The sequence below is a fragment of the Manihot esculenta genome, chromosome 3 (genome assembly GCF_001659605.2).
Source record: "Manihot esculenta cultivar AM560-2 chromosome 3, M.esculenta_v8, whole genome shotgun sequence".
Classification (NCBI taxonomy): domain Eukaryota; kingdom Viridiplantae; phylum Streptophyta; class Magnoliopsida; order Malpighiales; family Euphorbiaceae; genus Manihot; species Manihot esculenta.
In genome coordinates, this window is record NC_035163.2 from 8,887,976 (window position 1) to 8,907,666 (window position 19,691).

General features: G+C 34.1%; 2 protein-coding genes across 3 annotated transcripts; one reads left to right on the forward strand and one right to left on the reverse strand.

Annotated features, from left to right (window-relative positions):
* Positions 1 to 5,894: 5,894 nt before the first annotated feature.
* LOC110612395 (lysine-specific demethylase JMJ18) lies at positions 5,895 to 15,922 on the forward strand. Of its 2 annotated transcripts, XM_021753166.2 has the most exons (12): positions 5,895 to 6,183; positions 6,564 to 6,673; positions 8,256 to 8,327; positions 9,122 to 9,199; positions 9,325 to 9,819; positions 9,908 to 10,138; positions 11,445 to 11,606; positions 12,300 to 12,668; positions 12,764 to 13,805; positions 13,919 to 14,022; positions 14,761 to 14,958; positions 15,277 to 15,922. In XM_021753166.2, exons 2-12 carry the CDS (start codon positions 6,620 to 6,622, stop codon positions 15,628 to 15,630), a joined length of 3,159 nt encoding a protein of 1,052 aa, XP_021608858.1. In that variant the 5' UTR covers positions 5,895 to 6,183; positions 6,564 to 6,619; the 3' UTR covers positions 15,631 to 15,922. The 2 variants fall into 2 exon arrangements, with proteins under 2 accessions (XP_021608858.1, XP_021608859.1); XM_021753167.2 differs by having other exon boundaries at positions 5,895 to 6,673.
* A 135-nt stretch (positions 15,923 to 16,057) lies between these two features.
* Positions 16,058 to 17,922, reverse strand: LOC110612412 (receptor-like protein 51). The gene has a single exon (XM_021753194.2). The coding sequence runs from the start codon at positions 17,563 to 17,565 to the stop codon at positions 16,573 to 16,575; it is 993 nt and encodes a 330-aa protein (XP_021608886.1). The 5' UTR covers positions 17,566 to 17,922; the 3' UTR covers positions 16,058 to 16,572.
* Positions 17,923 to 19,691: the final 1,769 nt, after the last annotated feature.

Below are 19,691 nucleotides of genomic sequence, written 5' to 3' on the forward strand. Positions count from 1 at the left end.
ACCGTATTTTTACATAACATTAATACATTTATCATGTCCACACTATTTATTACATGCATAAGACTTCATTACTCTTGCTGACCTCCTGGTCTACCCTGTACCTGTAAGCCTGGGGGTTAAGGGAGAGGGGTGAGCTATAAGAGCCCAGTGAGCAGAATAATAAAACATTTAAAGTATATGATAACATGGAATGCATCACATCACAGCTAATCACATCAAGGATGAATTTGTCACCAATAGTCCTCTACATGGTCCAACTGTGCCAGGGGCGTAGAATGGGCCTCACTGGTCTTCCGTACCGTATCATCATCATATCATAACATAGGAGGACTAAAGGATCATTCAACATTCATCCGCATCATCAACATATTATGCAATGCAATATATTCGTGAGTTCTAATGCAAGCACCCTATTATATCTCATGGCATTCATGATGCGTGAATCATGCTAAAACTGGTTTATTTATTTAAAAGCATAAGAGTTATTCCACTCACCTCTGGCTGAAGCTCTACTGACTCAGAAGCAGCTGAACTCACTGCTGGGGTCCTCGGTTCCTCGGGTCCGAACCTATACAGGTGGACTCAAATGAGGGACCAAACATACATGAACATAACTCTAAACTATACCCCAAAAACCCCCTAGAACATCATGAAACAATCATAGAAAAATATGCAAAAGAGGGCTGGACAGGGCACTTTCGGCGGCAGGTTCGGCGGCCGAAAGTCCCTCCAGAGCCGAAAGTCAGGCAGGTTCGGTGGCACCTTCGGCGGCCGAAACTCCAAGACAGAGGCGAAACTCATGCATGTTCGGCGGAACCTTCGGCGGCCGAAACTCCCAGACAGAGGCGAAAGTCCTCTTTCGGGGGAAAGCTTCGGCAGCCGAAAGGCCTGCCTCCCAAGCAGGTTCGGCGACCGAAAGTCCTTTGGCTGCCGAACCTGGTTTCTGCCAAAAGGGCAGAAACTTGGTTCCTTTGCACAAAAGCCTCCCCTTTTCACTTCAACATGCATACAACTCATTCAAATCATGCAAATATACATACACCAGCTCCTAGGGGTTCCAAACTATCCTAAACCCCAACTACAACACAACAATAAGACATCAACTCACATTGTCCATAAAACACATAAAACCTAACAAAACTTAAACATGCTTTTCTACCCATAGATCTTCATAAAACTTACTTAAAACATGGAATGAGTTCAAGATCGGCCCTTACCTCTTGAAGATCGAGAGAGGGACGACCAAAACTTGGAGATGGGAGATTTTCGACTTCCTTGGGTCTCCAAGCTCAAAACTTGCTCAAAGCTTGAAAATCTTCAAAACAAGATGAAAACTTGTGAAAATCGTGAAAGATTTGAAGGAAGAACTCAAAGATTGGTGAGGGACGGCGGAGAGCTCACCTTGGCCGAAAATGAGGAGAAAAGCTCGCCCATTTCGGCTAAGGGACCCTTTTATAGTGGCTGGCCAAGCCACGTTCGGGGGCCGAACGTGCCTCCACATGCATGCCATGTTCGGCGGCCGAACCTGGACTTCCCTCACTTATGCCTTCGGGGGCCTAAGGCACACCCGAAATGCCTGCATGTTCGGCGGCCAAACTTGAGGTTCGGCGGCTGAACCTGAGTTTTCCTCCAAGGTTATTTTCATGCAAAAACTCATATTCTTTCATGCTTAAAACATAAAACACAACAAAACATTTTATGAAAACATGGTTTTACCCTTCTAGAGGTCTCCGACACCCGAGATTCCACCGGACGGTAGGAATTCCGATACCGGAGTCTAGCCGGGTATTACACTACTCTACACTTATTTTTGTAGTAGTGCCTATTACATGATAGATAACAACTAAATTTTATATTATCAACTAATAGATTTCACTTAAGAGAAAAAGAGAAAGCTTTCACTTAAGTTGGTCTTAAGCAATGATGAGAAGTGAAAGATAACTCAAACTACACTCATACAGATGAAAATTTTATATAACTTGATTAAGAAGAAGTTACATGGCCCATACACATATGCTACACAAATGCATTATTTAACACTACAAGAAAATAAAAATATTGCTATCAAAATTACCAACCAAAATAGTAGAAATGTTGTAGTTAATTTACATTACCAACGACTTACTAATCAAACTATTTTCATCCAGTGTTGTGATCGTAGGAAAAATTTTACCTACCATTTCACATATGATAGGTAAATTTACCGATCAACCGTGTCATAGAGAATATTAACAATGTGGTTGGTATTTACGTGTAAATTTTCATAGGATATACATGATTACAACTAAATTACCAACTATAAAGTCGTATGTAACTATCATGACATGGCTATTGTAGGTATTTACCTACTTTATCGACGAAAATTGGTGTAGCCAAGTCTATAATTATCGTGGGTATTTAATTTAGAATTTTGTAGGCTTTAAAGAATTTGCAACCAAATTTCGGCCGCTAATATCGTAAGTGAGTACCAACAATGTTAAAGTGGTAGATAATTTTCATATTTATTGGTCAAAATTATTATAGGTATTATGTAGGAAGTTCGTAGGTTTCATAAAAATTGCTACCAAAGTACCGATAATATGATCATAGGAATTTAGTAACCATGTGAATATCGTTGGTAATTATCAACGATATAACTTTCATAAGTAATGTTCATGTTCAAATTCACCAATCAAAACTACCATAGGAATTTAAAATGGAATTCTGTAAGTTAGGTAGAAGTTGCAACCAAATTACCAAAGACAATGTCGTAGGCAATTAGCAACAACATGAATATTATAGGTAATTACCAATGATATGACAACCATACATAAAATTTTCACTTTTACCGACCAAAATTATCATACATATTTTAACTAAAATTTTGTAGGTAAAGTGAAAATACAAATTAAATTTTCAACAAAAAAAACATAAGTAATGAGCGATAACATTTTACAACGGATTAAATTTAACTCCCAAATTAAACATCGATTAAATTTAACTCCCAAATTAAACATTTGCTTATATATGTAATTGATATGGTTGGTAAACATTTTAAAATTATTACAATATCTATAATTTTTAATTGTAATTTTAATTATAATTAAAAATAATTGAAAAATTAAAATCACAAAAAAATTAATGCTCTCAATACCCATTTATATAATTAAAACACAATACGTACAATATTAAATTTCATTATCCATATATAATAGCAGTAATAAAAATGATAATGATATCTAATATAGTCATCTATTGTCTCTATCTCATGAGTCTTTGTGGCGGTGACAATAATGTTGGATCGACTCTAAGTAGTATTCTGATAATCTCCTCCATCGTAGAGCTTCTCGTTCAATCAATCTTCGAATCGAAGTTCAACTGTAATTGATCTAGACGATTTGATGTAACTTGTCTCTCATCTTCAATTTGCTTCTCCAACCCATGCACACGTAGTTGCAAAGCAACATTCAAAGAATCAAATGAAGACTTTCTAGAAGCCGGTCTCAATTTGTGAGAGCTTCTCTCTTCTAGCCACAATATTATCTTGAATTTTTTATTTTGAAGAAAATATGATTAAATCATGAAATCATATAATAAAAAAATATTTATAATAAACCTATAGAAGAGTACCATACATCGATATTGTCAATCTCGATTTGTGAGAGCTCCCCCTCCTAGCTATCGTATAGTAGCATCCTAAAATTTTATTTTGAAGAAAAATATGATTAAATCATGAAATCATATATAAAAAAATTATTTATAATAAACATATAGAAGAGTATCATACATCGATGTTGTCGGTCTCAGGTTGTGAAAGCTCCTCCCTCCTAGTCACAGTAGCATCTTGAATTTTTATTTTGAAGAAAAATATGATTAAATCATGAAATCATACGATAAAAAAATTATTTATAATAAATATATAGAAGAGTACCATACATGTATCTACTTAAATTTTTTATCTATAAAAGTCACTTTATCATAATTGCGAGTATGAGTGTGTACAAACAACTCACTAGCAGTTGACTTTCGTCCAAGTTCTTTCTCCTTAACAAGTATTTGCTTAAATTATGATTTTTTTGACATCTAGAAGAGTACTATACACGTATTTGCTTAAATTATTATTTTTTATTCTACACAATAATTTAATTAAGAGAAAAACTTTCCATTAGGAGCATTTTTTGGAGTGCATTTTCAATCAAGAAGAACCTTAAATCTTTTACAAATTTTAAATATTAATGTGACTTTTTTTTTAAATCATCCACTATACTTTATTGATTCGAATGATCTGAATTCACTTTGAACAAGATTTTAAAGTCTAAGTTTTGAAAGTTTTTTATATGCAGGGTGTGAATTTGAGACCATTGGGGTCTTAAAAAAAGAGAGAATAAACTCATGTTATTCTCTTCCACTTCTTGGTAACGTGAATGTGACTTTAAAACCATACATGGTCATCAATTGCATTTCATGAAGAAACTATCTACTTTGCAGCAACAAGGCAAAATATCTGCTTTCACACAGAAAAAGTCCATAAGAAATTATTGGTATGGCAAGGAAGTACATACATGGTAATTTAACCTGTAGAATTTTGCAGGTAGTGAACCTGCAGATTCTGCTGGTTCTGTTGGTTCAATTACCTTAACCTACATCAAATTTAAAAAATTAAATGCACAAAATGCTAAATACTAGACAATAAAAAATTTTAACCAAAACATCAGAGAATTCTATTTGTAATTAAGACTTTGTTAATACTAAACCTTCACAAATCTAAAAGAAACTCAAATTTTGCTTTAAAGCAAGATACATTTTCAAAATAAAAAACCAAGCAAACAAGGCTACAAACAGAAATAACAATAGATAATAGAAGCTAAGGGAAAGCTAAAGAAAGGTCACTGCACAGAAAGACTTGAAGTTGAATTTCTTTGGTTGATTTTTTCAGGAGAAATTAGATTTTTATTTTCTGCATCAAAAGGTTGAATTGCGATGCAGTGGAGAACATAAGATTTGGTGTTTTTTTTAGGTAGTAGCTTATCATATGTCCTAGATGCATGCATTAAATTATTGTATAGCATAAAGCTGTCCAATTATGTTAGCTTTTGAATTCGATTCAATTACGAAGTAAGACCAGCTGGTTAAACCGAGTCACAGCGAACAAAAAAATATCATTTTTAAGGATACATTTGTCCTCATCATTAGATTTTATTTTTCATGTAATTTTATTTCTATTATAGAGCTTCTAATTGTATTCCTAAATTAGAATTTATTTTGTGGAATAAAGGAGAAAAAACCTTGATATATATATAATCCTACTACGTTGCATAGACATAAAGTAATATAAAATTACATAAAAATTTAACTAACGAGTATGTGCAAAACTAGGGGTGAGCATTCGGTCGGTTCGGTTTAAAACCGAATCGAACCGAATAAATCGAAAATTGAAATTTTAATATTTATAAAAACCGAACCGAATCGATTTTGGTCAGAAACCGAACCGAACCGAACCGGTCTGATTCGGTTCGATTCGGTTCGATTTGATCGGTTTCGATTTTTAATAATTTTTTTATTTTTTATACTTTATTTTTAATATTTTAAAATTTAATTAAAATATTTTAATCTTAATATGATTTAATTTCTCTATATTATTAAAAAAACATATTATTATCACTAATCGATTCGGTTTGATTTTTTTGATTTTTTTCTGATTAAAACCGAACCGAACGGAAATAACTGAAAATTTTGAAATTAAAAATTAAACCAAACCGAAATATATAAAAAATCGAATCAAATTTTTAAATCAATTCGATTCAATCGATTTTTTCAGTTTGAACCGAATACTGCTCAGGTATGCAAAACACATTAAATAAAGCTAGAAGGAATAAAAGTAATTGAGATGAGGCGCGTGCACTTACGATAAAGGTTGAGATTGGGTAATTGGTTACGCAGATTTCCGTTAAAACTGCGTGCGTTTGGGCGGGTTCTTCTTCAGCTCTCCTTGACCCTTCTCTCTCTTTATAACGACTTTCTCTCTCTGCTAGATCCATCCAACTTCGAAGTCCTTATCTTTGCTTTTCTTTTCTTTTTTTTAGTTCTCCTCTTATCTATTTAATTTATAAAATAAATAACATTTATTCAATCAATTTTAATAGAAAAAAAGTGCACAAGTGATCCAATAGGTTTCTTTCAATTCCTAATCCTACCCCATCACAGGTACTCTTTACTATTGTTATTTCCCTCATCAACTTTAAAATGAACTGTTTTGATTAGTTTAAGAAAAAATTATATATTTATTAATTTTGAATTTGATATTTCAGACCCATGGAATTAAGTTATGGAAGTTGATGGGTGTACGGACAGATATATAGATATAGAATATAATTTTTCTTTTTCCCATTTATGTATAAGTGATATATGACACATGAGAAGATATTCCTTTCTGGAGGAGGAAGAAGGAGAATGAATCTTTCCCCTTTCCCTATTTAAAGCTAAAAATTTGATTTTTGATTTTTCTTTTGAGGGGTTAGGTTTTTAGGAAATAGAAGTTGGTTTTCTATTTGATTCTGGGAATATTTCTTTCTGCATTTGGTTAGGTAAGGGATCGTTGTGCTTTTGCATTGTGCTCAAAATTTCTTTTTATCATCACACAATGGAACAGTTTAAAACAACATCGGCTACAGCTTCACAATCCCATATCAAGGAGGTTTGATTTTTTTTTTTTTCTTAAATTGCTCTGTCTCATTGTAATTCGATATCTTCTATGATCTGTCCGTCTGTTCCCAAATTTGCAGTCTTTGGTTATTATTATTATTATTATTATTATCTGCTGCACTAGTTAATGAGAATTCCATATTGATTTTGTGATCGTGATCCCCAGTTATTTTTCAGGCACCGATTATCCTGGTTGCAATTCTACCATTGGTAGATTTTAGCGGTAGAACTGGGTGCTCATAGTGTTGGGTAGGAATAAAGCTTTCAGGAATAGATATGGATTTGAATAATTTAGATGCAATATTTATATAGTTAGGTTGTTTGTTTGTTTGTCAGTTAAGGTTCATTGAGCCTACTGTGATTGGCTGCTTGCTTACAAGTTACAAATTCATGTTTGTGGGACTGAGGCTCTGATATTCGAGTCATTAGAGTAGAACTTATGATCTTTGCACATTATTCTTTCGGAAAGTTAGGGTCCTGTTCCCTTAGGGTTCAAGGAGATGACAACATTAGCTACTGACCAGATTTTTGTGATGAAAGATTGGAGTTTTCATGACTGTAGTAGTAAGACTTCGCAACTACTTTTTCAAATGTACTTTATTTTTGGAGATAAAAATGGAAGAGAGGAGAAAGTATAGGTATTAAATAAGTCAAATTTTTAGGGAATGTCGTCAGGTATTAGATTCTTATGCTGCACAACTTGAAATTCATTAGGCCACCTCAATAATCCTGTTAACCTCATGGCCATAATAGATAAGTATCAAAAATGAATAGATAGACTGAATAGTTAATGATTCATTCATCCATGTTGAAGAGCCCATACTGCAGTAAATGAAGACTGATGTTGGCACGCTTCAATAAGGGCAAAATCATATAATAATATTTTGTCTAATAGAGATGATTAGCATACATACTCATCTATGCAAAACATGCTCTAGATCCTCATAAAGATGTATGTTTTGACCAAGTGGAGTGCATGAAACTTGTTGATATGATTGACCCAACTAGTGTGGGTGAAGGCTTAGTTGACTCAAGAGTTCAAAAACCCAAATGCCATTGGACATATGATGTAATTTGGAATCCTCTATTTAAGTTAGCTATTAAGGTCTTATAATTTTCTCTTCAATAAAGCTAGTAATTAAGGAGTTCCTAAGCTATTGAGTCATTCTATAGAATCAGGAATCTAATAATGGCTATAGTGCAGCTAATACAATGTAGAGCAGGAAAAATATTGCAGGGCCATGAACACTGCATGATCGGATGCCAGATTTTGCAAATTGTTTGATTTTCTTGTTAAATTTGGGTTGCAAATTGCAAGAACTTAATAGTCCAACACTCTCTTTTATTTTCCTTCTATTAGCTTGTAAAGCTTTCCTATATTAGTTTCTGCGACTTCTGCCTGTTGCTTTTGTAGGCATTTAATTTTTCTTATCACCTGAGGTGAACAAAAAAAGAAGGTTTTTGTATATTTTCTTGAATGGATTATAGATAGGTTCATGGTTGTGCATATGAATTTGAATTTAAAATCATGTGTTATCTCATACAAATTATTATATATATATATATGTTTGCAGGATAGTTCTTTTAAACATACCTCAAAAAATGATGGCAATCTTGAGCGCTCAGGGAGTCCTCGAAATCGAAAGGTACAATGTGTTAATGTAGCTTTTATTGTTGTGTCAGTGGCTATACAATAGTATGCTGTGCTGTGAAGAAGCGTTGCCAACTGTTAAAATAGTTCTATGATTTATAACCCTCTCGTTAGTCGATACTGATTCAAATTGGGCAATATGTATACTTGCTCATTTGTACTTTAACACTTTTGCCTATCAAACACCTCAATTTTAATTGTAACCTAATAAACACCTAAACTTTAAAAAGCATAACTTTTAAACACCTAAACTTTTTTTAAAAAAATTTTTAAACACCTAAACTTAAAAAAAAAACTTTTAAATACATGGTTTAAAAGTTATAAAAATACATGTGGGCAAGTATGCATTTGACTATTCAAATTGACATGCTTAAGACGTGATGAAATTCAAAGCATTGAAATTGGTCTTCTATGGTATTTGGAAACAAATGTATGGATGTACCTACAGAATCATATATGAAAATTTTGAGTTTGTGTTATGAATTACTAAATTTATTTACAATGACTAAAACCATTACAGGAATTTTCATAAAAATTTAGGTTGCTCAATTATTCACAATTGTTTACTGAAATATTTCAAGCTTCCTGATACATGCTTTTGGAAATACTTCATATACAATTGTCTATTTTTAGATCCTGTATGACCCTGCTCACCTTTACTCTGCTTTTTGTCAAACTAAATGTTAGCGCCAAGCAGCCCTTAGTTGCAGTGTAATATTTAATCCTCATTTAATATTGGCTTTCTTAATTCCTGATGTTTACATAAATATGTTTCCCATTATGTTTCAGGTAACAGCCAGATGGGATCCAGCTGAAGCTTGCAGACCTATAATTGATGAAGCACCAGTATTTTATCCAACTGTTGAGGTATTCTTCCATCAAAATGTGGAAATTTCTTGGTGTTCTATATATTTGGTGTTGGTGTTTTATTTATTTGATGAGAGTATTTTCCCTCAACTCCCTTTTTCCCACTTTGTACATGCTTTGTTTAGGAATTTGAGGATACACTTGGTTACATATCAAAATTACGCTCAAAAGCAGAGTCATTTGGCATATGCCGAATTGTCCCCCCATCATCATGGACGCCTCCTTGCCGTCTCAAAGAGAAAGATATATGGGAAATTGCTAAATTTTCTACACGAATTCAGCAAGTTGACTTGCTTCAAAACAGGGAGCCCATGAGAAAGAAATTTCGCAGCAGGAAACGAAAAAGGAGAAAGCATTCAAAAACTGGCAGAACAAGGAGTCAGGCCACTTCTTGTGAGGCTGATGAAAAATTTGGCTTCCAATCAGGATCAGACTTCACACTTGAAGAATATCACAGATATGCTGATTATTTCAAAGCTTGTTATTTTCAAATGATTGATTCTGTGGAGGATGTAAAGCTTGGTGGGAATGATATTGAACACCAGAAATGGAAACCTTCTGTGGAGGAGATTGAGGGTGAATACTGGCGGATTATTGAACAACCAACAGATGAGGTTGAGGTATGAGATAAAATTTTATTGATTTTCTTAATGTACTTTAATATTTGTATAGTTATTTCTATGCATCTTATTTCTTATTGTATTGCAGGTATATTATGGAGCTGATCTGGAAACTGGAACATTTGGAAGTGGGTTTCCCAAGGCTTCATCCATGGTAATTGAAGATGATTCACAATCAGAGCAGTATGTTAAGTCTGGCTGGAATCTAAACAACTTCCCACGCCTGCCAGGTTCTGTGCTATGTTTTGAAGAAAGTGATATCTCAGGAGTTCTAGTTCCATGGCTGTATGTTGGAATGTGCTTCTCATCTTTTTGTTGGGTAGGTCAGTAGAAATACTATTCCAGAAGTGGTACAAGAATTGCAATGATAAATGCAAAAAAGTACTGATGTAGTTTTTAATTTTAGTTAACTTCAACATCTCAAATGCAGGGGGCGTGAAATCATATAATGGCTGTTACATAATGTAACAGCCGTTATGTAACGGGATCTGAGGAGCCGTTACCTGTTTCACCGTTAATTATAGGTCTCCCCTGATTTGCAGGTGTTATAGCTATTACCAGCCATTATATAACGGTAACAGTCGTTACCAACAATCCACCCTTTCAAAATATTTTACTGTCTACATAATTATTTAAGCTATTAATTAATTAATGATAATAATGTTTAAGGATGATAGGTTTAATCTTTATTGGACGCATTATGCTTCACATATAGTTGTGTATCTTAATCCTACTTATATCTACCAATATTCTTTTATTTTATAAACTTCGCAATTTTTTTTTAAATTTCCACAGCGCCAAGCCGTTACCATTATATTGTTGCTGTTATAGGAATGTTTCCACTATCCATGACCTTGACCAAAAACGTGGCTAGGACAGCGATTTAAAACCATGGCCTAGAGGGCTTGTTGGCATTGCTAGTGAAGCTGCTAATGACAAATCAACTTTCTTAAATGTATTAGTTACCATATTAAAATTGATTTAAAAGTATATTTGACATATTTTAATAATAAAAGTGCCAAAATAACAATTTTCTAAAATGGTTTTTAATGGTTGCTTTTCTGGCTATCAACCATAATGCAAAACAGGTTCTAAATCTACTTGATTCTGTTAAGTCTGTGTCAAAGGGCTCTTCTAGAAAATAGGAAATACATTAGTAATTTTGAAAATGGAGCCAGAAAACTTTTATGATTTTTTCTCTTGAAAGAAGAAAATGGAGATAGGGCTGGAATGAACCCTTATTGCTTCTTCTTTTACAGAAAAATTGTCATAAAAATGTTTGGAAGTTTGTATTGATGATGATCAAAGTCATTTTATATTTTCTTCCTTTTGATGGGGACCAGAATTTATTTCTGTTGAGACTTATTTTAGGCATAGATTTCGTAATTATTTAAATGATATTTCATTTGTCTTTTTTTTTTCCTCTTTATTGTATCAGGATTTGTCTACACAAGTGTAGTTTTCTGATTCCTTTGAGCACACTAGTCAATTCTATTTGTAATCTCATAAGCACATCACCTTGATAAACAGTGGAAGTCGAATGGAGGATAGTAAGAATGACATTTCATTTCCTGAATGCACTAGTTTACTGATGCCTTCTCCCTTTTTAATTTCTTTTGAAACAGCATGTTGAGGATCACCACCTTTATTCTCTCAACTATTTACATTGGGGTGATCCAAAGATTTGGTATGGAGTGCCTGGAAGTGATGCTTCTAATTTGGAGGATGCAATGAGAAAGCATTTACCTGATTTGTTTGCAGAACAACCTGATTTACTCCATGAACTGGTAAGGAAATGATTGCTTTTATTTCTTAGTATGCGAGCATCTAAATAAGAGTACAATCTATTCGAATTTGCATTGATTTATCATAATCAATTATCTAACACAATTCAATATCTCAAATTTCATGCTTATCATTTTCTGTTTGTCTTTGTTCCCATGTCCCTTAAGAAATGTTGATGAATATTTTTCTGCCGTATCAACACTGAAACTACTCAGTTACTGATGCACAAGATCTACTTGAAGGGGCATAAGGAAGAATGTTAAGCAAGGGATAAAGTTTGAGAAGGATGTTTGGGTGTTCTATTAGCAATTGTTCAAATGAATAGCATTTCGTTTTGCTTACAGCCAAATGATACTGTTATCTTGTTAATGCATAGATGATGTATTATATTATGCTTGAAGTTTTAATCTTGTTCCTTGGATGATACTAGTCAGTCAATTTACATTATTATATTCTGTTATTAATGTGCATTGATGCCACACAATATCATGAACAAGGAATATATTTCAATATGTTTCTGCTTTGAAATAGACATGTTTAACTGCCAAGTGTCTAGTTGTCCATCTTTGTGATACTTCTGATCAATAGTCACTAGTCTTTTATATGGAGTACCAAATTATGAAACCATTAGATTTCTTTTCTTTTACATTTGACCTAAACACTGCTTTTGGATTTCATTGGTGGTTTGATCTTAGGTAACTCAACTATCTCCTTCAGTTCTGAAAGCTGAGAGTGTCCCAGTGTACCGAGTTGTCCAGCACTCTGGGGAGTTTGTTCTTACCTTTCCCAGGGCATACCATTCTGGCTTTAATTGTGGCTTCAACTGTGCAGAAGCAGTGAATGTAGCCCCTGTTGATTGGCTAGCACATGGGCAGCATGCAGTTGAGCTCTACAGTAAGCAGCATCGCAAGACATCTATATCCCATGACAAGCTACTACTTGGATCAGCTCAGGAAGCTGTCCGGGCCCTTTCAGAGCTGCTAGTTCTTGGTAAAGAAACTCCTGGAAACTTGAGGTGGAGAAGTGTCTGCGGGAAGGATGGACTGCTTACCCAAGCAGTTAAGGTACTCACCCCTCTATGCAAAGATGCACTATTTTTGGGTCTAAATTTACTTGATAACTATAGATGATAATTTTTTTTTCAAATGATCTCTTACAGACAAGGGTACAGATGGAGGAGGAAACACTACAACATCTTCCAACTCATCTAAAATTGCAAAAGATGGACAAGGAGTTTGATTTGTGTAGTGAGAGAGAATGTTTCACTTGCTTCTATGACTTGCATTTGTCTGCTGCCAGCTGCAAATGCTCCCCTGAAAAATTTGCATGTCTTAAACATGCAAACCATTTTTGTTCATGTAAACTAGATGACAAATTTGTAGTCCTGCGTTACACAATGACCGAGTTAAATACAATAGTCAAAGCATTGGAAGAAGAATTAGATGCTATAAAAATGTGGACATCTAAGGATCCTAAATTGGATTGTGATGATGACAGTGGTGCTCATATATCTAAGCTGGATCAGAAGGGTGAGTCATTCCAAACCAGCTACTCGAAGCAGAGGGAAAGTCCATCTTGTTCCCCAAGAGCAGAAGAAATATTGGGCACCAGTGTCTCATGCTGTTCAAATAATCAAGTTTGTTTGGAAGTAATGCAGTCTGATGGCCATGGAAATGCCTTCAACAGTGATGCTTTGATTGTGAAGAAAAAAGCAAAGGTGAAGCAAGAGAGTTTCATTGATTTAAATCTTGATTTTATGTCTGTTGATCATGAAAATGAGCTTGTCCCCTCATCTGATAACTACAACAATAAAGTTGTCTCAGATATGGAGATGAACTTGTCAGTTGGTAAGCAAGAGAAAGTTAGTAATTCTAATGCAGCAAACGAGCCAGATGTATCACAAGTTGATAGTGATTGTAATTCATCAGAATTGCATCAATTTTCAAATCAAGTTCGCAGTTCTGATACTCGTGCAATTGGCAAGTCGTTTGGGGTGGATCTTTCAATTCTGCGGTCATATTCAATGGTGCCGTCTGAAAGCTTTTCTGACACCAAAACACTCAACACCTTAGATGTTAGACAATCTATAGATGACCAAAACAATCCTGCAAAGAATTTAGGCTTTTTGGTTGAACCTCTAAATTTTGGCTGTGTTGTGTTTGGAAAGCTTTGGTGCAGTAGGTATGCCATATTCCCAAAAGGTATACAAATTTGCTTGAATATACTTTTATGAAGCTCCCTTTGCCTTTCTGTAGTTTCTTTCTTTGTATCAGAGAATCCAATCTTATTGTTCTTTTTTTGGTTGATTTTACAGGGTTTAGAAGCCGAGTTAAGTTCTTTAGTGTGCTTGATCCAAGAAAAATTTGTAGCTATATTTCAGAAGTAGTGGATGCTGGACTCATTGGCCCTCTTTTTAAGGTGGGTTTTCCTCAATAATCCCAAGATTCTTCATGATCTACTTTATAAGCTGCAAACGGCCCTCTTATAAAGATTTTGGGTATTCAAATATGCAACTAGGATTTCTGTTTGAGCTTAATTCAAGCTCTTCTACCAGTATAAACAATTGAATACACACTTCATTTTATGTACTTCTGATGACTGAATGATGCTATTTTAATTTGCCAACCATTATATTTTTGGAACTCTTGTCATTCTCATATCTGTTACAAGACCAATTATGCAAGTGATTAAAGTCAATGACAAAGGGCATACCATTATTCCCTGATGCTATAGAATATGTCAAATAAACACCAGAGTTTTACAGGAGTTCAAAGTCAACTCTTACATGTAACCAATTGCAATGGTAATTCTTGCATGCATAAGATTATTGTGATGTTGAATATCAACTGCAAATGGTGGAGCTTGTTCTTAAAAAGGTCACTATTTTGACCTCAGGTTGGTTAAGCTAATGAAGGAATCCTTGGTAACTGAATTGTGAACAAGCTCAATCAGCTTGGTTGAATCAAATCCCTATATTGGTTTTCCATTTGAGACCATGTTTTTTTTTCAATGTTTGTCCTAAATGAAGTTTTAAATTGGATTTGCTCTTGAACGGTAACATTATGCTTCCTGTTTATTCATAGAAAGATATTGTTTGCATAGATAGTTGACCTTGTAATTGTCATCTAACCTTCAAAACTTTTCCCCAAATTTCAGGTATCTTTAGAAGAATGCCCAAGAGAAGCATTTGCTAATGTTTCAGCAGAAAAGTGCTGGGAAATGGTGCTGCAACGACTGAATGAGGAAATTACACGACTAAACAGCATACGAGAAAGGGGACTGCCTCCTGTGCTGCCTTTGCAGAATATTAATGGACTCAAAATGTTTGGGTTTCTCTCTTCGCCAATTGTTCGGGTAAAGTTAAATTTTCTATCTGCACACCTCAATCAGATTAAACAACTATTTTCCTTACAGAATTTCAAACAGTGACATCCATGTGTGTGAGAAAGTTTGCAAAACCGTGCTTTTATTTTCAGAATCTCTTTTGAACATTGACTATGCACGCCTTTCTCCCATGCAAACATGTCCACACACATACTAGAATGCATGTTTTATCAGCTTGTGCAATCATAATCTGTTTGAGATAGCTGCATCAGCCATGCATGTGCATGTGAGCTTGTATTCTTCATAGTATCTGAATTCTAAATTTGGCTTTAAACAACTTTCTTTCAGGCTATTGAGGCTCTTGATCCAAATCATCAGTGTATAGAGTATTGGAATAATAGGCATATGAATTTGACAAGTACAAGTGAGGTCGGGGAGTCCCCATTTAGACTGAATTGCAAGCTTTTGGAATCAAAGGCAAAGTTAGGCATTAATGCAGTGGCCAAGGATCTAGACAATCTAGCTACAGAAGGTCATTTGGATGAAGAAGGGGCGCGGCAGGTGCTGCAAGGATTATTCAAGAAAGCTAGTCCTGGAGAATTACAAACGATGCACAGGATATTCTCGGGCGAGGCACAAAGTGCTGAATGGAAAGCTGCATTCGCAACATTGAAGGAGGAGATTAACAAAACAAGTATATAATAAAAGATGATTTTAGATTCCACCCTTCTTTTCTCATTCAGGACTGCACTATTCAGTCCCACAAAAGTCTCTTTTCCTCGCTCAGAGTAGCTTGGCTTAATTCTTCTCACTTATTAGGTCCATTCTTTAGAAGATACATAACATGACAGAGATCCTGGGCATGAGTTGACTCATTACATGGATATAGAAAATTGATCTCTAATGCTTTTGTTTAACCCATCACAGAAAAAGGGTAGATGTGTAAATTAGGACATTTTAGTAACATTTATGAAATACATGCTAGTTTTCTTCCTGATGGTTTCTTTACTTTTCTGGTATTATTGGTTGGATGTATAAATACATTATAACTTTTTGGGATTGACGCAGAGAATTGGGATACAAATGAATTTGTGGGGACTGAGTGGTTATTCTTAACATGAATGTTGCTAACTGACGTTTCCTCATCAAGGTTTATGCCCTCTGGATACCCAATGTTACTGCTTCCATGCATGTTCATTAATAAGATGTAAAACGGGAAACTATGGTGTAAAATCTAGCAAAGAATTTTTCATATCGAGATGAATATTCATTGGTTCTAAAGGAAATGCCATAGAATATCAATGGTTCAATTTAAACAATCAATGAAAAACCCCAGGAAAGATCATTTCAGCATAGATGAGAACCATATCTGCTTTTTTCATCTGATACAATTTCAAGAACTGTCTTTAAAACCCAATCCAAAATCTTTCTAGGAGAACCTAACAAGATTAACAAAAGATTACATCAAATCATAATTGCAAAGGCTCTTCTGGTAGAAGTTTCTATCACATGTCATGGCCCAAGGGTACAGAGACGAATTCGTACCTAATCCAAGAAAGAAAGAAAGAAAGAGTAGTCTTCTTCTTCTTCATCATCGTCATTATCTTCTCTGCCTTTACTATCTTCAGCTCTAGCCAAAACCCATCAACGGCCGAGACTCATTCTTTGAAATTTTGACGCCAAAACGGCACAAAATACTAGGAAAACAGGCCAAACCTCAGTGCACAAGCAAGCAGCATCTACGTCAGGACTGTCTGGGTTGTCGTCGATCTCTTCTCCTGATGGCTCATACGTTGCTGGTGGGGGGCGCGACAACACTTCCGGCTGTGGAGCTTTTGGTTTAGCGTCGCCATAAACGTTGTAGTCCAGGAGGGTTCCCATGCCATGGACGGCGAAGGTTCCAGTGGTGAAAAGATCAGGATGAGAAAGAAGAGAGTCATCGAGTGTATAGTTGGAAATGGAATTATTGGTGATGAGAATGGACTTGGACAGGAGGAGCGTCGGAAGGCGAGTATAGAGCTTCATTTGCCGGAGCTCTGCGAAGCAGAGGCGTTGAGGGACAATGTGGTAAGGAAAGATTAAAGGATCAAAGGTTATGGCGGTGGAGATGGGAGAACGAGAGTCGTCAGCAGGGACGAAAAGGGTGGCAGAAAGAGGAAGAGAAGAGGGGTCAGCCACCGAGAGGATGTTAGCCCATCTGTTGAAGTCTCCGGCACCAATTAGTGCATCGATAATGTTGTTGAGTTGTTGACGGTTGATTCCGCGTACCCGAGGCGGCGGGGGTGCGGCCGCGGAAATGTTGAGAGTTGGGATACCAGTGAGGGGCGCAGTGGTGATGTTGTGAGTTTGAATAGGAGTGGTCGTGGTGGTGATGGGAGTTGGCATACGAGCGCTGGCGATAGGGGAGGCATTGGGAGTTGGGATATGAGCGTTGGCGATTGGGGCGGCATTGGGAGATGGTACAGGAGTAATGGTGGAGGAAGGAGCGGGGGAAGGGGTGGAGATAGGAGCTGGGATACAAGGAGTGGCGGTAGCGGAAGGGGCAGGGGAAGGGGTGGGAGTGGCGAAAGCGTAGTTGAAGATGGAGTTAATGAGGTGGAGGAGGAGGAGGAGGAGAGAGAGGTAATATGGAGGCATGAGGTCAAATCCTGGTTTCTTGAATTTGGTTTAATTTCCTGATTATTTGTTTTGGTTTCTTGATTTATAGAGAGAGAGAGAGAGAGAGAGAGAGAGAGAGAGTTCGTTGGTTTCAGTGAGCAGTGGATATAATAACTAACGCCTAATAACGAACTCTTCCCGCCAAAGAAATGTTCAGGGAAGGGGTATTATGGTAATTAAGAAAGGGATATTATTATCATTGACGAACTCTTTTTTTCTTTTCTTTTTTTCTTTTTAAGTCTTGTTGAACATAAAATAAAAAAAAAACCCTTCATACTTAATCCATTTTGATTAAAACTTTCCATATAATAAAATTTAACTTTTTTAATTTGTTATGATTATGACTAATCTCTAATATAATTTCCTCAATTAAATATAAAAAATTAAAATTTTATGTTTAATCGCATCGTAGATAAAATTTTTAATAATATAATCAAATCTTTTATTTTTTATAATTATTGTCAATTTCTAAAATAATTTTAGTCAAATTAAATTAGTGTATATATCATGTTATATATTTTTTATTTATTTTTTTAAATATTAATTAAATTTATATTAGTAATTTTTTATTTTAATTTAACTATATAGTTTAAAAGCACTTGATTTTTATTATTTTAATATTTAATTTAAATATAAAATCTTAATTTTAAATAAATTTCTGAATCTAACTCGTTTTAAATTAAAAATTTTAGAGTTTAAATTACATATTAGATGATTAATTAGAGATAAATAATGACTTTAACTAATATTTAAACAATAAAAAAATAACATATAGCATGAGATATGTATTTATTTAAAATTGGTCAAAATTATTTTAAAAATTGATTATAATTGTGAAAAATTAAAAGGTTTGAGTGTAATATTAAAAGTTTTATCTATAATTGTAATTAAACATAAAATTTTAAATTTTTATGTTAAATTGGATAAATTAATTTAAAAATTGACTATAATTATAAAAAATTTAAAAATTAAAATTTTATCATCCAAAATTAATAAAAAATAATGACTTAAGAAAACTATATATATTAATATTTTACTATTGATATTATGTTATATTATATTGATAAATTATTTACTTTCAATAATAAAAATACTGTTATTACTAATTTAAATTAACTTTTGTTTTATCATTAATTAGTACAAAATATGATATGTATAATGTCTTATTCTTCTTTACCCAAAAATATGTTTAAACATTTAAACTTTAAAAAACAAATTTCAAATCGAGCATTTAGAGATTTAAAAATAAGTTTTGATTCCTTCTTCTATAATTTACTATCTAGGAATTATAATAAGTTCTGCGAACAATATTTTTTATTTTTTTAGTCGTTACAAATGGAAAGAAATTCTGAAAATTTTATTATTTGTGGAGAAAGATATATTTTAAAATATTTATGGACAAACTTAAATTCGGAAAGGAGATTTTTTGGATGTAAAGATTATGGGGTGAGGTTTCTTTTACTCATTTAATATATTTTCTCTTTTTATTTTGGATAATACAGTATTGATATGTAATTTTCTACTTGAAATAAAATTTTGGAACATGTGGGTTTGTCATATGGTTGGATCCACGAATGCTAAATCATGTAAAGCATGTTATCAAGAGTAAAAATGTATGAAGGTGAAGCAAAGAAGGCTAAAAAAAGAGAATTGCAATAGAGATGGATAGTGATATAGCTTGTTTTGATTTTAGTGATAATTTGCTTGGCTATTACTGTAAAATACTAATAGACTTATTTTGGAAGGCTGGAAAGTTTTATACTTGAGTTTGAACATTTAATTAATGCTGAACTCATCTTGTGATTCTGCAATACAATATCTTTATTAATATAACGTGTTTTGGCGAACTTGTTAATGAAGTAAAAAAAAAAAAAGAAAGAGGAGATGTAAAAGTTTAATACTTTATTCATAAAATTTTTTACTGAATTAAAAGAGGATCCCATGTGTGTCGATCTTTTTTTGTCATTATGATTGCAGATTCGAGGATGAATCTTTTCGAGAAAGGAGTGACTGGTACGAGCACGAAAATGACACAATTTTTCAACAAGTTATGCATTAAAATCTTCACACGCTTTAAAGCTTCAATATGAAAAGTTTCAAATCAT